Source organism: Mirounga angustirostris, unplaced genomic scaffold (assembly GCF_029215605.1).
Source record: "Mirounga angustirostris isolate CCGP_5_RB_7025 unplaced genomic scaffold, mMirAng1.0.hap1 SCAF_12, whole genome shotgun sequence".
Taxonomy (NCBI): domain Eukaryota; kingdom Metazoa; phylum Chordata; class Mammalia; order Carnivora; family Phocidae; genus Mirounga; species Mirounga angustirostris.
Genome location: NW_026991720.1, coordinates 12,874,404 through 12,896,287, shown reverse-complemented (window position 1 = coordinate 12,896,287; position 21,884 = coordinate 12,874,404). Strand labels below are relative to the sequence as shown.

The 21,884-nt window shown below is 42.7% G+C and overlaps 1 protein-coding gene across 4 annotated transcripts in view; it reads left to right on the top strand.

Annotated features, from left to right (window-relative positions):
- Window positions 1-21,884, top strand: part of AGK (acylglycerol kinase) — an 82,135-nt gene that overhangs the window by 5,815 nt on the left and 54,436 nt on the right. For 2 of the 4 annotated variants that reach the window (XR_010406339.1, XM_064574878.1), the window contains exons 3-4: window positions 18,180-18,209; window positions 21,049-21,088. The exons of 1 other annotated variant lie outside the window; for it this stretch is intronic. Coding sequence is in view for 2 of the 3 variants with exons in the window: in XM_064574878.1 (XP_064430948.1) it covers window positions 18,180-18,209; window positions 21,049-21,088 (70 nt within the window). In the remaining variant the exon portion in view is untranslated. The remainder of the gene's footprint in view (window positions 1-18,179; window positions 18,210-21,048; window positions 21,089-21,884) is intronic. One more of the 4 variants, XM_045864160.2, reaches the window with a different exon arrangement.

Below are 21,884 nucleotides of genomic sequence, written 5' to 3'. Positions count from 1 at the left end.
TATGCCCGTTTTTAAAAACCACGTTCCTTGTTTTGTTTTTTTTTGTTGTTGTTGTTAAATTGTAGGACTTCTTTAACCCATTATGAGATGGTTTGCATGATTTGCAGATATTTTCTCGTGTTCCATAGGTTGCCTTTTCACTCTATCGATGATGTCCTTTGATGCCCAGAAGCTTTTAAGTTTGATGTAATCCCATTTGTCTATTTCTATTTTTGTTCCTAAGAAATTACTGCCAAATCCAATGTTATGAAGCTTTCCGCCTGTGTTTTCTTTCTTTCTTTCTTTTTTTTTTTTTTTAAGATTTTATTTATTTGATAGAGACACAGCGAGAGAGGGAACACAAGCAGGGGGAGTGGGAGAGGGAGAAGCAGGCTTCCTGCCGAGCAGGGAGCCCGATGCGGGGCTCGATCCCAGGACTCCGGGACCATGACCTGAGCCGAAGGCAGACGCTTAACGACTGAGCCACTCAGGTGCCCCTCCCCCTGTGTTTTCTTCTAGGAGTTTTATAGTTTTAGGTCTTATATTTAGGTCTTTAATCCATTTTGGCCCTTTCCCCATTGTGTGGTCTTGGTGTCCTTGTCTAAAATCAGTTGATCATAAATGTCAGGTATTTATTAAATCACTCATTCTCTATTCTGTTCTGTTGGTCTGTATGTTCGTGCCAGTACCACCAGCTTTTAAGCTTTGTAATATGTTTTGAAATTAGGAAGTATGAGGCCTCCAACTTGGTTCTTTTTCAAGATTATTTTGGCTAATTGGGGTCCCTTGTGTTCCATATGAATTTAGGTTTTTTTTTTTTTTTTTTTCTGTTTGCAAAAAATGCCACTGAGATTTTTGATAGGGATTGCATTAAATCTGTGGCTCATTTGGGGTAGTATGGATATTTTTGTGATATTAAGTCTTCCAATCCATGAATGTGCATTTATTGGTGTCTCTAAATTCAGCAGTGTTTTGTAGTTTTTAGTATATAAGTCTTTCACCTTCTTGGGTTAAGTTTATTCCAAAATATTTTATTTTTTGGTGCTATTGTAAATGGGATTATTTTCTTAATTTCCTTTTTGGATTGTTCATTGTTAGTGTTTCAAACAATGGATTTTTATGTGCTGATTTTGTATTCTGCAACTTTGCTAAATTGGTTTGTTCTAACAGTTTGTTGTTGTGTGGAATCTTTAGGTGTCATCTGCAAACAGAGATAATTTCTATTCCTTTCCAATTTAGATGCCTTTGATTTCTTTTTCTTGCCTAATTGCTCTGGCTAGGACTTCCAAAACCATGTTGAATAGAAGTGGCAAGATTTTGCCTTGTTCTTGATCTTTGAGAAAAAGCTTTGTTTCTAACTGTTGAGTATGGTGTCAGCTCTGGGCTTTACATATGTGGCCTTTGGTTATGTTCAGATAGTTTCTTTTAATATCTTTTCTCTTTTATCTATATATCCCCAACCTTTCCACATGACAGTCTTCACGTTCTTCTTTTATATTAATCTAGTTTCTTCTCTGAGAAAATCTTAACCTGTGGCTATCTTGAATAGGAGCTGCCTTGGCCCTTCAAATGGGTTGTAAGGTGGGATTGGCATTCTCTTAACTCCTCAGTACCTATTCCAAACCATTAGTCTTCCATCTTCTTATAAACATCTCTTTTCCTTTGAGGCTCCTATCTGGCTATATCATATAACTGTAAACCTCCCAGCTTTCTGGGATCTCCTCTACTTTAGGCTTCAGTGCCTGGTTGACCAGTGTCCCTTTCACTCTGAGTCTAGTTGTCTTCCTGAGTGCCCTGACTCTAGATGTGAAAGCCCCATGTAACAGCTTGTCCTTTACTTTCCCTGATTTCATCTACTCCCGGGACTTTCACTACTACTCCACACTCCTGCAGCTCCATCTACCCTTGGTGGCTGAGAACCTTATCATCACTTGCCCCTGTTCCACTTCTGAAATCTGGAGCTCCAGTGTCCCAGTCTCTCATTTCAGTCTGCCATTATTCGTTTCCTGACCTTAGGCCTCTTTTTCAGTATTACCAAGAGTCTTATCCCTTGGGCCCTCCAGTTCCTTCCAAATCTATCACTCTTCCCTGCTTTCTTCACTTTTTTCCTATCCTAATTTCTCAATCCAACACATCAGATACTTCTCAGCTGCACTTTTCACATGTCCTCCCTGCCTTTTCAATCTCTCATTCCTCCTCCTCTTCACAGTTAAGCCGTTTGAATAGGTTTTGTCTGTTTCCCAACCTCCTACTCATTCTCTATCCTATCCCATCTTCGTTAGAATTATTCTCACCAGTTTTATTTCTCATTCTTTTTGACAGCTCAGCTTTAGACACCGTTGACTGTCCTTGAAGTACTTTTTTTTCACTGGCTCCTGTTCTTCCTCCTCAATGTCTGGGTGTTCATCGCTCTCATTGTGTGCTCTTCCCCTCCACTAAGCCCGAGGGAGGTGGTTGTCTAGGACTCTGCCACAGGCTGTCTTCTCACATTATGTCCTCTCCCTATGTCATCTCCTCTACTCACAGTGCCTGCAGTTTCCAGCTGTCGTAGGCAAATCCCAGATTCATTTCCATAAAGACCTCTTCGGAGCTCCAGACCTATATATGCGTTCACCTGCTTGTCTACTTGCATGCTTCACCAGTGCCTCAAGCTCAGCGACTGAGAATCACCTCTTTCTTGCCATACCTGCTCTTCTCCGTGATTGGTACCACTCACCATTTTCTAGCTTCCCAAACTAGAAATGTGAACATCATCCCCGTTTGTCCTTGATCCTCCTTTCCCACATTCAGGCTGTGCGTTTTAAGCGAAATTTGCCTCTCCTAAATCTCCAAATGTGTTTGATTTCTTCTGCCTGCTCCGCTTCAGCACCACCGTATCGTCATCCCTGGCCTCGATTCTTACTAAATGTATCCTAACTGTTCTCTCCTCACATCCGCTCTTGCCTTTTGCTTATCTACTTTCCCCAGCCCTGCCACAGTGCTCTTTTAAGAAGTGCAGACTGCTGTTCCTTTTAGACTCAACTCTGTGTGACTTGGCCCCATGTGTATACATCTGCAGCCTCCCCACCTCTACACTTTAGCCTGTGGAACGTTCATGTCACTTTGGAAGAAGTTCCCTTTCCATGAAGTTCTGTTTCAGGGGGCCTTGGAGGGCCTCTACACATGGAACACTCTTGGGACACTCTCCATCTCTTCTTACCCAACCAACTACCTTTCTTCCAGGTCTCAAACGTTCTTTCTTCCCCGCCCCACTGCACACCTTTATATTCTTCCTTCTGTCTCATTGGCTGAGGTCACCATCCTCCTGCCCAAGGCCAACCCTTCCAGTGCCGATCTAAATCCTGTTCGTCCTCATTGGTTATCCTCTCCATCACTTCATCTTTAATCTCCCCCTTCCTACTTTCCCCTCCTACTTGTCAGATTCCTTGTGGTTTGAACATGTCCTCTCTCAACTTTGTATTTCCATTTATTTACTGCCCTGTCTCTCTTCCATTTTTGCCATTCTTGAAAGCATACCTCACCTCTGTAATCTCTGCCTTCACTTAAGAATAAGCTTAGTAAAATTTGATTTCTAGTTCATCATTTGATTGAACCTGTTCTTGACAAGGTCATTAATAGCTTCTTGGTTGTCAAGTTCAGTGGATACTTTTCAATCCATTTCTGTCACATTTGATTCTCTTTTTTTTAAGATTTTATTTATTTGACAGAGAGACACAGTGAGAGAGGAACACAAGCAGGGGAGTGGGAGAGGGAGAAGCAGGCTTCTCGCCGAGCAGGGAGCCTGATGCGGGGCTCGATCCCAGGACTCTGGGATCATGACCTGAGCCGAAGGCAAACGCTTAACGACTGAGCCACCCAGGTGCCCTGCATTTGATTCTCTTTGACTACATCTTTTTTAGTTACCTGGAGGGTGTCGTCTTGCTCTGCTCAGCCCTTTGATGTTGGACTCTACTAGGTTCCAATATGCTCATTCCAACACTGCTGAGGTGATCATAACCACACTACTTTTTTCAAGTATGGGACATAGATTTTGGAGTCATAATATTGTTCTAGTCCTTATCTTGCTTCTCTTGACATTGTCTGCAAATACTGGTCCTGGAGTTATATCGCACAATCAGCCATTAGAAAATTCTTCCCAGAAGAGAACTCAGATCATGTCATCCTTCTGCAGATGACCTGTAAATGGCTCTGCACTGCCTAGAGGACAAAGACCCAATTCTTCAGTCTGGCACAGAAGGCCCTTTGTGATTCTGCCCTGGTCTTCCTCTCTAGTCTCTTCCTGGTCCCTTCCCGTCCCACCTCCATTGCCCATCAGCTTGACCTGTGTTCCAGAGGTCTCTAAAAGGGGGCCTGTTCTGTTATCCTTTTTTTTTTTAATTTTTAAAGATTTTATTTATTTATTTGACAGAGAGCGAGAGAGGGAACACAAGCAGGGGGAGTGGGAGAGGGAGAAGCAGGTCTCCCGCCGAGCAGGGAGCCCGATGCAGGGCTCCATGTGGGGCTCGATCCCAGGACCCTGGGATCATGTCCTGAGCCGAAGGTAGACACTTAACGACTGAGCCACCTAGGCACCTCCTGTTATCCTTCTCTTTACGTTTGCATGTGTTCTTCCCACCCCCCACACAAACACTTTTACTCTTCTTCACCTGGCCAGTAACTCAAAAAATGTGTCACAGGGGTGGCATTATTAGATGAAGAGGAAAGAAAAACAATAGTTATTCAACAGTGTGTTGAATAATTACTCTTTACCCCGGGGGCTGGATTAGTTATTTCCATGTGTGTGGTCTCTGTGAATCCTCAGAATCCCCCTGTGAGAGAGGTAGTAAGATTTCCATATCCTAGATTAGGAAATTGAGGCTCAGAGAAATTAGTAACTTGTGGGATTTGGACCCAGGTAAGTCATACTCAAAATCCCATGTCTCTTCTTTGCTGGTGACAAACTTTGGAGAGCAGTGCTCACTTTAGTGTGTAAGTTCCACTGTATTAATGACACATACTACATTTTTTTTTTTAAGATTTTATTTATTTATTAGAGTGCAAGAGAGCATGAGCAGGGGGGAAGGGGGAGGAGGGAGAAGCAGGCTCCCCGCTGAGCAGGGAGCCGATGCAGGGCTGGATCCCAGGACCCTGGGATCATGACCTTAGCCGAAGGCAGATGCTTAATGACTGAGCCACCCAGGTGTCCCACACACTACCTTTTCGCTGCCTTTCATGTAACTTCATCAGAACTCTGCGCTTATGTTCCTGTTGCAGTTTTAACTGCTCCAATAGAATAAAGCCCTTAGAACACATTTATTGGCATTTATTATACATTAGTGGTGAGAACTGAACATGCTGCCCAGGGACCAAGATGCTCATTTCAAAACTTCCTGAGTGTCGTTGATTGTTGCTCTGTGTTCTGTGGATGTCTTTGTTCATAGCTTTGTCAGACTCCCTTTTTGCTTACTGTTCTCTCCCTTTTACCCTGCCTTTCCCTTTTTAGCCTCCTCACCTGTTTGTAATAAATAGATGAGTATATTTTTCCTAAATTTTCTGAAAATATTGAAACTTACAGCAAAATTGAAAGAATTTTACAGTAAACACCTGCCTATCTAATTCTTGGATTCTAGATTTTACTGTATTTGCTTACATGTTCTGTCCATCTCTCCATCCTTCCCTGTCTTACTTTTTGATGCATTTCAAAGTAATTTGTACGTGTTTGTGTACTTCCACCTAAATACTTGAAGATGCATATCAGTAATTAGAGTTCAGTATTTTCTTCTAGTGTTTTTTCCCCTTTGTTATAAAGTTAACGTACAATGAAATATACAGATCTTAAGCATATGTTGGCTGAGTTTTGTCAGGTGCTTACACCTGTGTCACCAAGATTCCTAGCAAGATACAGAATGCTGCCAGCGCTCCAGGTGTTTTCTTCATGTCCCTTCATGGTCAGTCCCTGTCCCCTGCCTCCTGAGGTAGCCATTGTGCTGATTTTTTTTTTCCCCATCATAGATTCATTTTTCTTAGTTCTAGAACTTTATATATGTGGAATAATATGTATTCTTTTTTTTTAAATAAGATTTTATTTATTTGAGATAGAGCGTGTGCACGTGAGTGGGGGGAGAGGCAGAGGGAGAAGGAAAAGCAGGTTCTCCATTGGGCAGGGAGCCCGACATGGGGCTTGATCCCAGGACCCTGAGATCATGACCTGAGCCAAAGGCCGACCCATAACTGACTGAGCCACCCAGGCGCCCCATATGCATTCCTTTTCGTAAGACTTCTTCCTCTCAGCCCAATGACTTTGAGATTCATTCGTGCTGTTGGATTTATCTGTAGTTCATTCCTTTATATTGCTCAGTAGTGTCTAGATGATAAGCATATAATGTTAATATCTTATACTTAGAGAATTTTAAGTTACTTGATTTCTAAGACCGGTGAACATAGTTTCTTATGTTACTCATTTTAAAAAACAAATTATTTTATTATGTGAATTTGACTTTTTTCTTCCCTTTGAAAGGAAAACAGTATCTCCTGATAGAGGATTCACATGACAATAACAATTGCCTGTATTTTAACGTTGATTTCTTAAGATTTTAATAAGGGTCATGGTTTTCCTAAGAAAAAGTTTTTTCTGCAACAGAATTGGAAAAAGTTGCACATACTTATTTTTATTTGCCCCATTTTTGGTTGCTGCCTTGAATTTATCTTTTGACCCAGGTATTTTATTTGCAGGCTCTTTTCCATTGTTACTATGTTTGTAAGTTTTTTTCTCCCTTCCCATTCCTTTCCCTTTTTTCTCCCTTCCCTTCAGTTTCAAGGGAAAAAAACCTGTGATATTTTTCCCTCTGCCTAACTTCCCCACAGCTGTTTGCAGGTGTCGACAGGAGCAGAAGGGACTGCTCTCAGGACTCGTAAGAGCAACTGAAGAGGAGGAAATGACCCTGTTTGCTGAAAGTAAAGAGAATCTAAGTATTGCGCATTCCTCTTCAACTGCTCTCCTCAAGCTTTCTGGGCTCCCTCGGGGAGATTATGTTTCAGGTCCTTCAGTTCATCATGCCAACAGTTACCTGCAGTCATCCTCACCCTTTTAGTAGCAAAGAATCTAATAAAAAGCTCAGAAGAAAGGAGGCAGTGTAGTCTTAAAGTTGTCTCTGGGGTCAGGCAAGACTGTTAGTTCCTAGCAGTGTGATCTTGGGCTCCCTGAGCCTTACTTAGGCCCACCTGTACAGAGCGATGGTAACAGTACCTCACTGGGTCATGGAAGGCTCAAGTGGGGAACCGTAAAACTCTTAGCATAGTGCCTGATAGACCTAATGGTTCAATAAGTGCTAGTAATTGTGAGTAAATTTGATATACTGTATGTTCAGTACTTTGAGAGTTAAAATGAATTACTTCTGGTAACCGAGCAGTGAATGATTCGAGAGACAGCTAGTGGGGAAGGGAGGCGAAGATCTGCCAGATGGTCTAATAACATCTCAGTCTTATTTATTCCACCTTACATGTGTAACAAGACAGCTTGGAAGGTATAGTTTGAAGACAGAGCATAACCTCAAAAGAGGCGGGGCTGAGCAGTTACAGCTAGCTTGGTCTGCGCCATTATGCATCTGATTGAAGCTCAGATTGTTCCTTTCATTGGGGGAATCTTGTCCTTGCTTATCCTGGCTCTGGTTTCTCTTCCTGTGATTTTGGTGTGTGGGCCTTGGCCCAGCATCTCAACTAAAACTCTCGCCTCAGCAGTTAACAGTAGCCCCGCTCTTGCTCCGTTCTGGCTCCTGGCATTTGGCTGAGTCCTTTGGCTCCGTGCCCTGGTGCTGGTTCTGCCACCCACCTTGGCCTGTGACCCATAGCTCCCTACTGTTGATTTCTGGGGGGCGTCTAGCCTCCCAGCCAGAATTCCTGATATTTCCTTGGAGATTTTAAAATCCCGTGAACACTATGAATCCCTCAATATGAAACTTGCAAAGCAAATATGATACTATAGTGATGGTCCTGGGTCATGTATCCCTAGGTTTTTATTAATATTGGAGTTTTTTCCCCCTCTGAATATAGAAACAATCTTATTATACATCAACTTTCATAAGCTGGGTGGCAGCTCACCTTTCAAGGTCTGTGGCCAAAAACAATTGCTTAGAAGAAGTAAAACTAAGTGGTTAAAAGTTGGCCTGGGGGGTGGTGTGTTCAGTGTCATTCAGTTTTATTGAGAACTTAGTAATGATAGTAATCACTAACACTTAATCGGTGTTTGTCACGTACCAGACAAAATTCTAAGCACTTTACGTTTATTAACTCATTTTAACTTCCGAACAACTTTGAGATGGTTCTTAATCTCCTACTGGCATGAGATTAATAGCCCTATACAGATGAAGAAACTGAGGGACAGCAAGATTAAGTAATTTGCCCAGAGTCACACAGCTAATGAGTACTAGAGCCGTGATTCCAAACCAGGTGGTCCTCATGTTAACATCTCAAAATGGCTTCTGTGTCTAAGGGAGCATGAGAACAATGAAGAACCGTAAGCTGAGGTGGTCTTCTGCCACAGCCCCTTAGGGTGTAAGGCAGATACTGTGACGTAGTACTTCAAATCTGGGCTTCTGAGCCAGGCGGGTCTGGATCCGAGCCTTCTGTTTGTCGCTTGCTGGATGTGTGACTTTGGGCAGATTATTCTGTTAAACTCCACTTTATTCGTCCTATAGTATCTGACAACCTTATTGTGACACTTAGGAGATAGAATCACAGCTCCTGGCACAGATTAAAACAGTTACTTTTATTACAGATGTGTGAGGCACTCTGTGCTATGTCCTGTTTGAGGGTACAAAGTAAATGTTAGGGGTGCCTAAGGAAAAAAAGGATTATTTTTATTTTTTAAAAAAAATTTTATTTATTTGCCAGAGAGAGAGAGAGGGAGAGTACAAGCAGGGGGAGTGGCAGGCAGAGGGAGAAGCAGGCTCCTTGCTAAGCAAGGAGCCTGATGCGGGACTTGATCCCAGGACCCTGAGATTATGACCTGAGCTGAAGACAGACACTTAACCATCTGAGCCACCCAGGCACCACCCCCCCAAAAAAGGATTACTTTAAAGTTTTTTTTTATTATGGAAATTTTAATCATATAAAAATTAGAATAGGATAATTAATCCCCATGTGTCATCACCCAGCTTCAATAAATATCAACATTTTACTACTCTCATTTCTCTACTTTTTTTTTTCTGGAATATTTTAGAATAGATTCCAGAAATTCTAGCTTATAGCATTTATACTTCAGTACCTTATCTTTAATTAAGGACTTAAAAAAATCATGCCATAATGATGAACCTAACAAAATTAAAAATCTTTCATGTCCTCTAATATACAGCCTGTTTATATTTTACCTGTTATCCCCAAATTCTTTGTTTTATGGTTTTGTTCAAATCAGTATCAAAACAAGTTTTCACGCAAAGCATTTAGTGCCTGTCTCTTAAGTCTCACAAACTCTAACCTCCTCCTGCTTCCACAGTGTTTATTTTCAAAACCTGGCAGGTCTACATTTGCCCTGGAGAATTTTTCATACTCAGGTTTGGTGGATAGCTTAACGCTGATCAGTGCTGTGCAGAGTCCTATAGCCTGAGGCAAAAAGAAAAATCAGTGCTCCTGGTTCTCCAATTAAAATTGCGATACTGTGAGGAGCGCCTGGGTGGCTCAGTTGGTTAAGCGACTGCCTTCTGCTCAGGTCACGATCCTGGAGTCCCGGGATCGAGTCCCGCATCGGGCTCCCTGCTCGGCGGGGAGTCTGCTTCTCCCTTTGACCCTCCTCCCTCTCATGCTCTCTGTCTCTCATTCTCTCTGTCTCAAATAAATAAATCTTTAAAAAAAAAAAATTGCGATACTGTGTTCATCATGGGTCTTTTGCATTCATTTTGATTTTTCACATTATTGTATTAAAATATTTGTCTCCATTGTGTTTTTTGGCCTAAATTTTGCATCCGAGACAAATGCCTCCCTCTCCTCTTTGTAGCCTTGGCCCTGAGTTGTTTAATCTGATCCTGTGTCTTGTAAACTGGTGATCAGACGCAGATACTAGAGCTTTGCTGTGGCCCCGCAACACAGTTACTCCTGGGAACAGATTAGAGATGCAGCGTCTCGGCCCCACCCCAGACGTGCTGAGTCAGAATGTGCATTAACCAGATCCCCAGGGGATTTGTGTCTACTGAAGTTTGAGGAGCCCTGCTCTGGGGGCATAATTAGATTTAGGTTTAATTTTTTGGTGCAAGAATGTTTCATACATGTGTTACAGATTTTTTTAAAATATATTTTATTTTAGAGAGACGTGTGCAAGCAAGCTGGGGGAGGGGCAGAGAGAGGGGCAGAGCGAATCTCAAACACACTCTGTGCTCAGCGCAGAGGCCAATGCGGGGTGCGATCCCACGACTCTGAGACCATGACCTGAGCCGAAATCAACAGATGCTTAACCGACTGCACCCCCCAGGCGCCCCATGTGTTGTGGATTTCTTATTGTATCACGTCAGAAAGTACGTGGTGTTGAGTTGTCCTGTTTTGGGGGATATTAAGGTTGATCGGTGCATTCAGAGGCGATCGGCTTAGTCCACCCATTAGAAAGTCAAGATGGTCACTTCTGAGAGTTGCTAGAGCCACATGGTTAAGAGGAGGGGCGACCATACGGGTTAGAATGTTGACTTGACACCTGGCAGCTTTGCAACATGCGTATGCTTCAACTCTTCGTAAACTGGAGATGGTTGTAGAAGCATCTCCTCAGGTTGTCATGCCGATTTTTCTTAGAATAGGGCCAGGCACAAAGAAAGCGTTCCATCAGAAGTAGTGCTTCTTTTCCTCTTCTGGCTTTTGTATCCTTATCGGAGAAAGCATCATAACAACTACGTGTTTTGAGTTGGGCCTTCAGTGAGTGGGACAGCATGCTAGGCAATATTAATGACTTGAGCATAGGCAGAAAATGGAAACGCACCGTGTATTTTTGGAGATTGGCAAAGAGTTTGACTTCAGTATAGACTACAGTTAGATTTTTTTTTTTAGTAGAATGGGTGGAAAAGCCCGATTGTGGAAGTCTTTGTAGGCCGTTTGTAGTATTTGGTGAGCAGTGGAGACTCGGTGAAGATGTTTAAGGAGAGGAGCTTGTCATGAACAAAGCTGGGCTCAGGAAGCTTAGTCTGGATCCCTTGGGCAAGAGACCCCAGAGTGGAGGGCATGGGAAGGCTTGGGTGTGTGTGTGTGTGTACATAGAAGCTAAGAGAGGCCAGAAGGCTTGGGTGTGTGTGTGTGTGTGTGTGTGTGTGTACACGTACATAGAAGCTAAGAGAGGCCAGACCAGAGTGGTGGCATTGGGTGTGGAAAACTAAATGCGTGCAGTGAGGCTTGACAGTTTAATACCTGCGCATGAGTGCTGTAGGCAGATAGACTTGTGTGTGGTTTGCATTTTGCTGCTTACTAGCTATGCGACATTTATCAAGCCCCTTAATGCACCTCGGTCTCCTTCTGGGGTGATGGGGATAAGGAGATGTGTTTAGCAGGTTAGGTGTAAGGATGAAGTGAGCTGATGCATGTGCTGGTAACTGGTACGATGCCCAGCTCATGGCTTACCCTCAATAAATGTTAGCTCTTACTAACATTAGATAATGGACTGGCTGTTTGGTTGAAGGAGGGGAAGAGAAGTCATTTTTTGGTTTCAAGACTAGGATAATTGGTGATACAGAAAGAGGCAAGTCGCCAGGGAGAATTGGTTTAAGGAGGAGGTATTATTCTTTTCCCTTTTAGCTATGTTGGGTTTGAGACCCTGACAGCATATCCAGGGGGAGATGTGTTAGATTCCAGGGGTAAATTATGCATGAGCCACACTTGACTGGACCTGTATTATTTCTTTTGGTACAGATTATGGTTTCAGTAATGTCTTCGGCTTCCTCTTTCAGTATCTCGGGGGTTCTGACAAAGCAGATGTTTTACCTTGACATCAGTTTGGACTAGCTTCTGACTTTGCAATTGGTGGTCTAGGGCCTGGCTGGTTCAGCACGGGGGGAAGGTAGGGAGGGCTTTTCCCCTCAACGGCTTTTCCTCATTTCACATTCTGGTTGTGGTTTTAAGAAAGCAGTTCATATTGCTTTTCAGCCATTTCAGTGTTCTCTCTCTCTCTTTTCTCTCTGCACAAGCTGATGCTAAAGTTTGGGGTATTAATAGGTGCTATTTAAAGAAGCTCATTTGTGGGCAATTAAATAGCATGCCTGTCAGCTCAGATTTGATAGGGAATAGGAGAACTTTTCTTTCTTTTTTTTAAGTGCAATGAAGTTTAATTATATTCCCTTTCCTTTTGGCTCTTTTGTCATTTTATTTGGAAAACATTTCTTTAAAAAAAAAAAATCTGTATTCTTTCCCATATGTTTATGGTGGTGGATGGGCTAGGGAGGACTGAGCTGGAAGGGCAGGAGGTGTATTTAAATTTTGTTGATTTCACCTAATTTTTAGGGCTGTTTCTGTCAGTGGTATTAGCTGCTCCAGGCACTGCAGAGAGAACAGTCGTTGCTGATGCTGAAACTAACCCCTGTCTAGGTAGCCCCTGACATCTCAGTGCATGTCGTGGAACAGCAGAAACACTGACCATAGTCGCTGACTATGAGTTGCTAAGTCAGAAGGTCTGTCCTGCATCCTAGAGCCCAGAATAAATACCCCTTTATGCCTGTGGTTTTTTTTTTTTTTTTTTAAGATTTTATATATTTATTTGACAGAGAGAGTGAGAGAGTATAAGCAGGAGGAGGAGTAGAAGGAGAGGGAGAAGCAGGCTCCGCGCCGAGCAGGGAGCCTGATGCGGGGCTCGATCCCAGTACCCTGGGATCATGACCTGAGCCAAAGGGAGATGCTTAATGACTGAGCCACCCAGGCGTCCCTATGCCCCTGGTTTATAGAGAACAGCTGGTAGGCCTGGAGAGAGAGAAGAGACTCTCCCTGTGCTTCCTTCTCGAATAGCTGATGTAACCTCTGTGCAGTCTGTTTTCTGTCTTCCCTTTATCTGTGTAAGTAGGTGAGAGTACCTCGTGTATAACTTATAAGAGTAGCTATTTTCACTAGATTTTTAATTTCAGTGCTGAGTTATCCATTCTTGTTCACTGTGGACTCGAGTGACTGATGCCCTCCCTCCTTCCTTTTTTTCCTGTTTTAGTAAATACAGTCTGGGGAAAATGCCCTTGGTTTGCTTTATATTGTTACTGAAAATGTTAAAAAAAGAAAAATGTTGATCCTTGTATATTGTTGAATATACCACCAAGTAAAGAAATCCATCCAGAGGTACCATTTGACCTCAAGATTCCTGAATGCAAGTGTGTTGTACTTTTCACTAGCCCAGACAGAAGTGGTGCGATACACTTGTCCTTTACATTTGATGGTAGACTTAGCTTTGTTTTTCCTTTGCTAAACTTCACCAGTGGCAACAGGGATGACAGAATTTTAATGTCAGGAATTGCTTGTCTGAGTCCTTATTTTCTCCCTCCTTTTATGCACTCTAGGGGCATTGAACTGAAGACAGTCACCACTTAATATATGGTTATCAGTAGGATTTCTTCTTGACCCTTGATACTTTCCTGACATTAGGGAACTTCTTTATCTCATGTGGTTGGGAGAGGTAAGAAGAAACAAATTTCTGAAGTAGTAGGTACCACATCATGGGGAGGGGGGGGAGAACAAGAAAGAACATCATCCTCTGGTTAAGTGGAAGGACCAGACCAGAAGGCCCTAAAATCCTTTTCAAAGTCATTAATGCCTTTATTGTTTTCCTGGAGTTTGTGACCTAGCATTCTACCCATTTACTTCTCTTGACTGTGCATTCTTTAGGCCCAGAAGATCCAGCATGTTCTTCAGCAGGCTGCCTGTCTTCCTGCTTGGTGACAGGTCTTTTTCTCGGGCAGAGATGAGCAGTATGGTCCCATGTGTGATCCTCCTCACTGTGGCAGCCTGTTTGTGTTTGGGTGGGGAGTTGGGGTGTGGGGTGTGGGGTGGGTTGGGGTGATGTGTACTTGGCAAAGCTCCCCCACTCTGCACACAAGAGAATCGCTTCTCTAAGGTTCTGTTCTGTCTGTGCTTCTGTTGCCACTCCATCCAGGCTATTATACAGATAATCTGGGGACCCCGCCACTGGCAATCTCATGATTAGTTATTCTAGGAAGCTCGGGGAAGTTGGAGTAGTTGTTATAAACATCTGAACTTGAAATCCGTTTTGCGTAAAGCAGAAACTGGGTTTGCAGGCACCACGGGAAAAGCCGCTGGTAGAAATTGCTGTACAATTTGCTTCTAGACTGTAGTGGGAAATAATCTTTTTTGGGAAATAGGATGGATCAATATGATTTTTTTCTTTCCGTGTAAAGTTGTTATTGAAATAACAACTTATCTTATTTTGCAGTCCTAAAGTAATAAATAAGACCTTTATGGCTCAGAATAAATTGTGAGCGTCCCATTTCCTGTGGTAGCAGCCATATTCATATTCTTCTAAAGCCTCAGGCAGAGTGACATCAGCAAATTTTTTCATTTTCTAATCCAGAAGCTTCTGGTTTCTGTCAAAGAACCTGTATTTTAGTACTGAGCAGGTAGATCTTCAGGGACCTTTTTTGATGTGACTATGTTTTAAATTGTGTTAAACTTCAATTCTCTTGGGAGGCAGCATGATGTAGTAGAAAGAGCACCCTGGGGCGCCTGGGTGGCTCAGTCGTTAGGCGTCTGCCTTCGGCTCAGGTCATGATCCCAGGGTCCTGGGATCGAGTCCCACATCGGGCTCCCTGCTCAGCGGGAAGCCTGCTTCTCCCTCTCCCACTCCCCCTGCTTGTGTTCCTGCTCTCGCTGTCTCTCTCTCTGTCAAATAAATAAATAAAATCTTTAAAAAAAAAAAAAAAAAAGAAAGAGCACCGTCTTGGAATTTATAAACAGTACTTTTTTTTTTTTTTTTTTGGTCTTAGGTTCACTTTCAGATTCTTGCCCCATTAGCAATCTAGAATTTCTCTGATACCAGACTCAACCACTGGGACGGTCTTGTGGGGCTTCCTCGTGTACCAAAAGGAGTTCCTCATTTAGCTTTTTAGATGGTTCTAGTTCCATTACCGTGTCCCCTGAACACACACACGCACGCACACACCTGCACGCGCACGGCCGTGGGTCTTGATCTGGTCAGATTTCCATGACTGTTCTAACTCTTCATCCTCCGCTGTGCCACAGCGATTTCTCCTCTTGCCCTTTGGTGGTAATCACAGTGAAGAACTATCCCAGGCGATCTGTGGGCTCGAGAATGCCAAATACTCCTAAAAAGAATCACCTTCAGTTTTTCCCTGCAGGACAAAGCCTGCCTGTGAGCACGGTGAGTCAGTCTCTCCTGTTTAAACATTTGCCGCTTACTTATTAAACAGTTATTTATTGAATACCTTTTATCTACAAGAGTCTGCTGTGTGCTGTGGAAGAGAAAATGGTGAATTATCCATGAATTCAAGGCTATTATAATGAAGGAAGAAAGAGAAGACAAGCAGTTCTGGGTGTGGTGGGGTAAAGGGGTGGGTGGGGTTGTGCTTGGCCTTCTAGTTCTTAAAAGGGAGAGGGGGTAGAACAATCAAATCCCTGCAGGGGTAAAGCTCATTGTGTGCTCTAGAAAGAACAAAATGTGCAGCTTGCCGAGAGTGGGGCAGCATCGAGGGCATGATGGAGAATAAGGAAGTGGTTCTTAACCTCTTTCCTCAGTTATCCATCCCATTTTTCTTTTCCTTTATTTTTTTTTAAAGATTTTTTTTTAAGTAATCTTTGCACCCAACGTGAGGCTTGAATTCACAACCCCAAGATCAAGTGTCGCATGCTGCACTGACTGAGCCAGCCAGGCGCCCCTCTGCACATTTTTCCTTTGGTTTTCAAGTGAGGTGCAGTGTCAGTGTAGTTGAGATTCATCTGGCGTTCTCTGTCCTCTGTCGCAAGGCTCAGGGCATCTCTTCCTGCTGCTTCTCGCCGCCTCATGTAGATAATCTGCTCCACTCTCAGCCCACTATTACCACATGTGTCTTTAGTCAAGATCAATGTCTGCAATTTCAGACGTGTATTTCCAGTTGTCCCCTGGACCCCTCCACCTGCACTCACCGCTATCTCAGATCCACAGATCCAGAATGAAGCCCAGCTTCCGCCCTCCTGAACCAGTACCTCCTCCTGCCTTCCATCTCTGAGTGGTACCACCTTCTGCCAAGGGCTCAGTAAAAAAAAAATGTGGACACTGCCTTTGACCCCCTCAATCCCCACAGGCCAGCCATTAAGTTTGCCTCTTAAATATCAGCTGCCTCTGTCCTCTCCTCGATCCTGGTTCCAGGGGTCCTCATGTCATCATCGCTGACTTACGTTCCTGAAGAACCCGCTCTGGTCTCCTTAGATCCCGTCTTGCCTTGACCGTGGCCGACTTCACACTACAACTAGAATGATCCTTCTAATGTGTAAATCAGGTCACTTCACTTACCTTCCTGAAACTCTCTCATGGCTTTTTTTTTTTTTTTTAAGATTTTTATCTATTCTTTGACAGAGAAGGGGAGAGAGGGAACACAAGCGGGGGAGTGGAGAGAGAGAAGCAGGCCCCCCACCGAGCAGGGAGCCCAATGCGGGGCTCGATCCCAGGACTCTGGGATCATGACCTGAGCCGAAAGCAGACGCCCAACGACTGAGCCACCCAGGCACCCCTCTCATGGCTTCTTATGGCCCTAAGGGTCAAGTCCCAATTCCTTAAATAGCTTCAAAGTCCACTGGGGTCCGGCTGGTGCCTGTCCTCCTCTTTTGGGGCTCCTCCCATGGCAGGCCACCTCCAGCTGTCCTGAACTACTTTCCGTTTCCGAGGTTGGCCGGCCTCGTACTCTCAAGCTGTGTTCTTTGCCTGTATTCCCCTCCCTGTTTTTGCCCTGCTACTTTTTATTTCTCCCCTAGATTTACACTGCAGTGTCACTTCCTGTAAAAACCCTTCTCTAATTCCCCTAAGACTAGGTTAGATATTCCTAAATGGGCCCCTGTTATGGAGCATATAAGAGTCATGTCACGTTACCACTGTTGAATTGTCTTTCTCCCCTTCTAAACTGTAAACTTCGTGAGGGTGGGGAGTGCTGGGCTTATTCACCAGTATATCCACACCTAGCACAGTGCCTGGCACGTCCTTTATCAAGAAACAGGTCTCTTACTTTATCACCGATACTTGTCAAGAGCTGTTCTTTGCCACTCGATCTGAAGCTGCTTCAGGTCAGGACCAAATCTGGGTCATTGAACCATACCCAGCACTGTGTGTTAAGTGAGTTGATTTCACCTGCTACTTTTGGGAGCTTTATCACATTAGAAATTATAAAAAAAAAAAAACAACACTATGGATGTAAATTTTAAAAATTAGATGGAATTAGGAAGTAATGTGATTAATGAATGTGCTATAAAATCTATATACTAATGAGTATTGTGCATTCAATGTTGTCTGAAGTTAAGAAAAAGGATTAAAGCATTTATTTTAGAGTCAGGTTGGCATGGGTTGGAATTCCAGTCTACTGTTTAGTAACACGGTGATCTTGGGCAAGTCCGTTCCTTCTCTGAGTCTTAACTTCTTCATACATAAGCTGAGAATATAATGTCTGTCTTGCAAGGTTGTTACAAAGGTTAAAGGTTTGTGAAAACAGGTGCTGTAGTATCTGGCACGTGGGATTGCTCCATGAATTTCAAGTTATTTTCTCTTTTATTCCGATAAACATGGCTTTCCTGGAACATTTTTGGAATTTCTTTTTTGAAATAGTTTTCAGAGCTGGCTATCGATGATCAGAATATATCAATGGGAGAAATCTTTTTTCTTTGAGGACATGTTTGATTTCTAGAAACAGCTTGGTTGAGAGAGCAAAATCAAGATGGTTAATACCATTTTTGGATATTTAAAAAGATTAAGTATGGTTATAATGAGATTTTCTTTCATAGTATTTAAATTGGTACATATTCTAGCTTTCTCACAGGTGGCATTGACAGCATATTCCATCTGGCACAGTAAGATCCAGGGAAATAATTATAAAGAAATCTTGATTTTTGAATAGCACTCTGATAAATCAAGCAGTATTAGCAAGCTCAAGAGAACTGAGGTCTTTAATCATATACTTAATCACAAGTTAACATTGAAAATTTTACTACTAGCAAAAAAGAATTTAGGAAACTGTGATCCAAGGTGCTGTATTCTTGTATTTATTTGGGGCCATTCTCTTTTCATCTAGGCCCACAGGAATCCATGTGGCTGAAATGCGGTAAGGAGGATGGTATCTTACTGATGACCCCGAGGATCCTGGCACCTTCAGAGGCCTGCCCCTAGTGGGACGGGAGGAGCCAGCTGGGGGAAATGGACAGGGATATACAGGCCTTTATAGTATATACAGCCTTTATAGTAGTGTAGAGAGCTTGTACAGAACAGTCTGTAGGATGCGTTCATCAGAGAAGAGACCGGAGGCACAGGTTATTCTATCTGTAGGAAAAAAACAGTCGGTGTTTGGAGGAGCACAGTTCTGTGTGGTTCTGTGTGGTGGTAGTGGTACCCCCCTCAGGGCTAGTGTGGAAGCTGGACTGAGGATTAGCCTAATTCAGGGGGATCCAGTGACAATGCTCAGGTTACTACAAGGAACGCAGGTTTATTTGGTGATCTAGCGGTTGCTAAGGATTTAGTATCTTACCTCATCATTGTATAGAAGTCATGAATGGGAGGTGTCAGAATCAACTATTAAGGGTTGTTGACATATTATTTTTAAATATTTGACTATTCTGTACCTTGAATTGACCTCATCTTGTATGTACGTGTGTAAGATCTATATAATCGTTGCTATTAGGATGATTCACTGAGAGCATTTGGGTAGGAGAGCAAAACGTGAATATTCGTGAGTCTTGCATGGGGGAAGGGAGAGAAGCTCATGCACCTACCTTTTGCCGAGGGGGAATAGTGGGGCAATATCACTCAAGTAAGTGGGGACTGAGCCTGGCAATTAAGGTGCCTTGTGGACTAGACTTCCAAGGGATTGGTCCTCCTAAAATGTTTATTATAGAACAGCATGCACTTTTGAGGTATGGTGGTGTAATTTTAATTGAACATTGTTCTTAGGTTTCAGATGGGCAGTATTTTTTAAATTAAATTTTAATTCCAGTATAGTTAACATACAGTGTTCATTTAGTTTCAGGTGTACGGGAGTGATTCTACACTTTCATGCATCACCCAGTGCTCATCACAAGTGCCCTCTTTCAGCCCCATCACTGATTTTACCCACCTCCCCTCTGGTAACCATCAGTTTGTTCTCTCTAGTTAGGAGTCTGTTTCTTAATTTCTTTTTCTTTCCCTTTGCTTGTCTTGTTTCTTAAATTCCACATATGAATGAAATCATATGGTGTTTGTCTTTCCCTGACTGACTTATCTCACTTAGCATTATACTCTCTAGCTCTATCCATGTCCTTGCAAATGGCAAGATTTCACTCTTTTTTATGGCTGAATAATATTCCTGTGTGTGTGTGTGTGTGTGTGTGTGTATACACCCCACATCTTTGTCCATTCATCAGTCAGTGGACACTTGGGCTGCTTCCATAATTTGGCTCTTGTAGAAAATGCTGCTATAAACATAGGGGTGTACATATCCCTTCAAATTAAGTGGTTTTGTATTCTTTGAGTAAATACCCACAGACAGGCAGCATTGCTCTTTCCCCACGCAGGGTGCTTTCTTGCTAAAGCCGACTGCTTTTTGACATCTAGAGGTTGTTCTCCAGCCTGGCTGTGGAAGGAAAATCATTGTGTAGCCTTGGACAGCAGCTGTGTAAAAAGCGGAAGTTGTTTAATCTCTTTTAGTTCAGACTTAACTATCAAAATTAGGTTTTGAATAACTGTAAAAATGCAAAATTCAAGGTCTTCAATGTTAGAAGGAAGGTCTAGGAAGAGATTTTTTTTTTTTAAGAAAGAATTTAAGTGAAAGAACCTTTTCTCTCTTTAGTTCTTTGCTATAAATTGTTTATTGGCTGAGCGTTTTTAACTGTTGTTAACCAGGTTGAAGTTACTATCTTAGCAATGCCAGCAACTTGCATTAGAGTTGACTCAACAAGAAGATTCTGGCGCCTGGTGGGCAATCAGCCATTTAAGGTACTCTTACAGGTATAAATGGCATAAACACATTTTAGGAACCTTTATGTTACATAGATGAACATTTTTCTGATAGAACGTTTTCATTTTTGCAAGCCAAAGTTTCACCTCATGCCAAAATTTCCCACTTGTGCAGTAATTGAGTGTCTGACAGAGATATAAAAAATAAGAGCTAACACAGTAGCAAAAGCAACTAAACATCAAATTTATTTCTGGCAAACAAACTGAGTAATTTCCACTGGATAAGACACATGCAGGATATGTGCATTGATCTTCTGTTGCTGCGCTAACAAATTACCATAAACTTCGTGATTTCACACAACACACATCTATTATCTTACAGTTCTGTGGGTTACAAGTCCAACACAGGTCTTAGTGCACTAAAGTCAAGGTGTCAACAAGGACTGCATTCCTTCTGGAGGCTCTAGAGGAGAAGCCATTTCCTTGCTTTTCCAGCTTCTAGAGGGTACCCGCATTCCTTGACTTGTGGCCTCCTCCCGTGTTGAGTGCCAGCAAGCTTGCACCTTTCTGACCCTTTCTCCACAGTCACATTTGCTGCTGATCACAGCCAGGAAAATTTTCTGTGCTTTTAAGGACCCTTGTGATGAGATTAGGCTCCCCTGCATAATCCAGGATTATCTTCCCATCTCCAGATCCTAAACTTAATCACATCTGTTAAATCCCCTTTGCCACCTAAGGTATTGTATTTTCATGTTCTGGGAATGAGGATGTAGACATCTTGGAGGGAGGGGGTCTTTTGCCTACCATTCTATGGAAATACTTAACACAGGATTTCACTCAGAGAAAGTACTTTTCACATGTGCTCATAATGTGTCACAGGTCTTTAAGAAACTTTCACTTGGGTGTTTTATAGGAAAGAGTTGTGCATATTTAAAAAAGAAAAAAAAAGTTTTATTTGTTTGGATCGTAACCTGCTTATTAAAGCTGATGTTCATTCTCTTTGTTTACTTTGATAGTGACAACCTGCTAAGGAGAGCAGCCTGTCAAGAAGCTCAGGTAATATCATTTAATGTGCTAAAATTAAAACCTGCTTTATCTCCGTTGTGCAGAAAACTCGGGCTATTCCAGGGGACCAGCACGGTGCCTTGCATCGGAGCAGTGTGGATTTTTCCCCCTGCTGTCAGGGGATGATGAGTTAGGTCGAGAGCCAGCTCGGAACAGAGCGGGAGGAAGTTAACCATCTGGTGAAGAGCAGTTCTAACGCCCACCCCTTGAGACTTGTTTACTTCTGGATTAGTCCTAAGAACACATACATGGGCTGGTTGGAGCTCTCGGAATTTGTTTCTGTCTGTGGTTGTCCTTAAAGATCGTGCTAAGCCCTGAATCTTCCCTGATCCAAATAACCCCCAAGGATTTCTGTTCAGGACAGGTGTTACCCCTTAAAGTCAAATCTTCTTTAAAGCCCTTGATTCATATTTTTAAAGCCTGTCTGTTTAGCACAGCTGATTCATACCATGTGTGCATTGTTCTCCCAGGCCCATGATACTGCACTTAAATAATCCTATCTGGCGGTATTCTTGTTAAATTATAAATCCTTTGGAGTTCAAGACCACCTTTTTGTTCTTCCCTCCCTTCCAAGTTTGTACGTTATGCCTTGCAGGTGAATTTCCCTGACTGAGTTGCCTTTTTGTTGTATGTCGTTTAAGCTTATGATATCAGAAATACCAAAAAAAGAAACTGAAGTAAAAAATGACAAAGGTATGATGTATTTAGTGGAAGGAGGTGGGTGGCAGACCTCATGTTTGTTACCGAAATGTTTTCACGGATGACAATGACAATAGATCGTATTAAT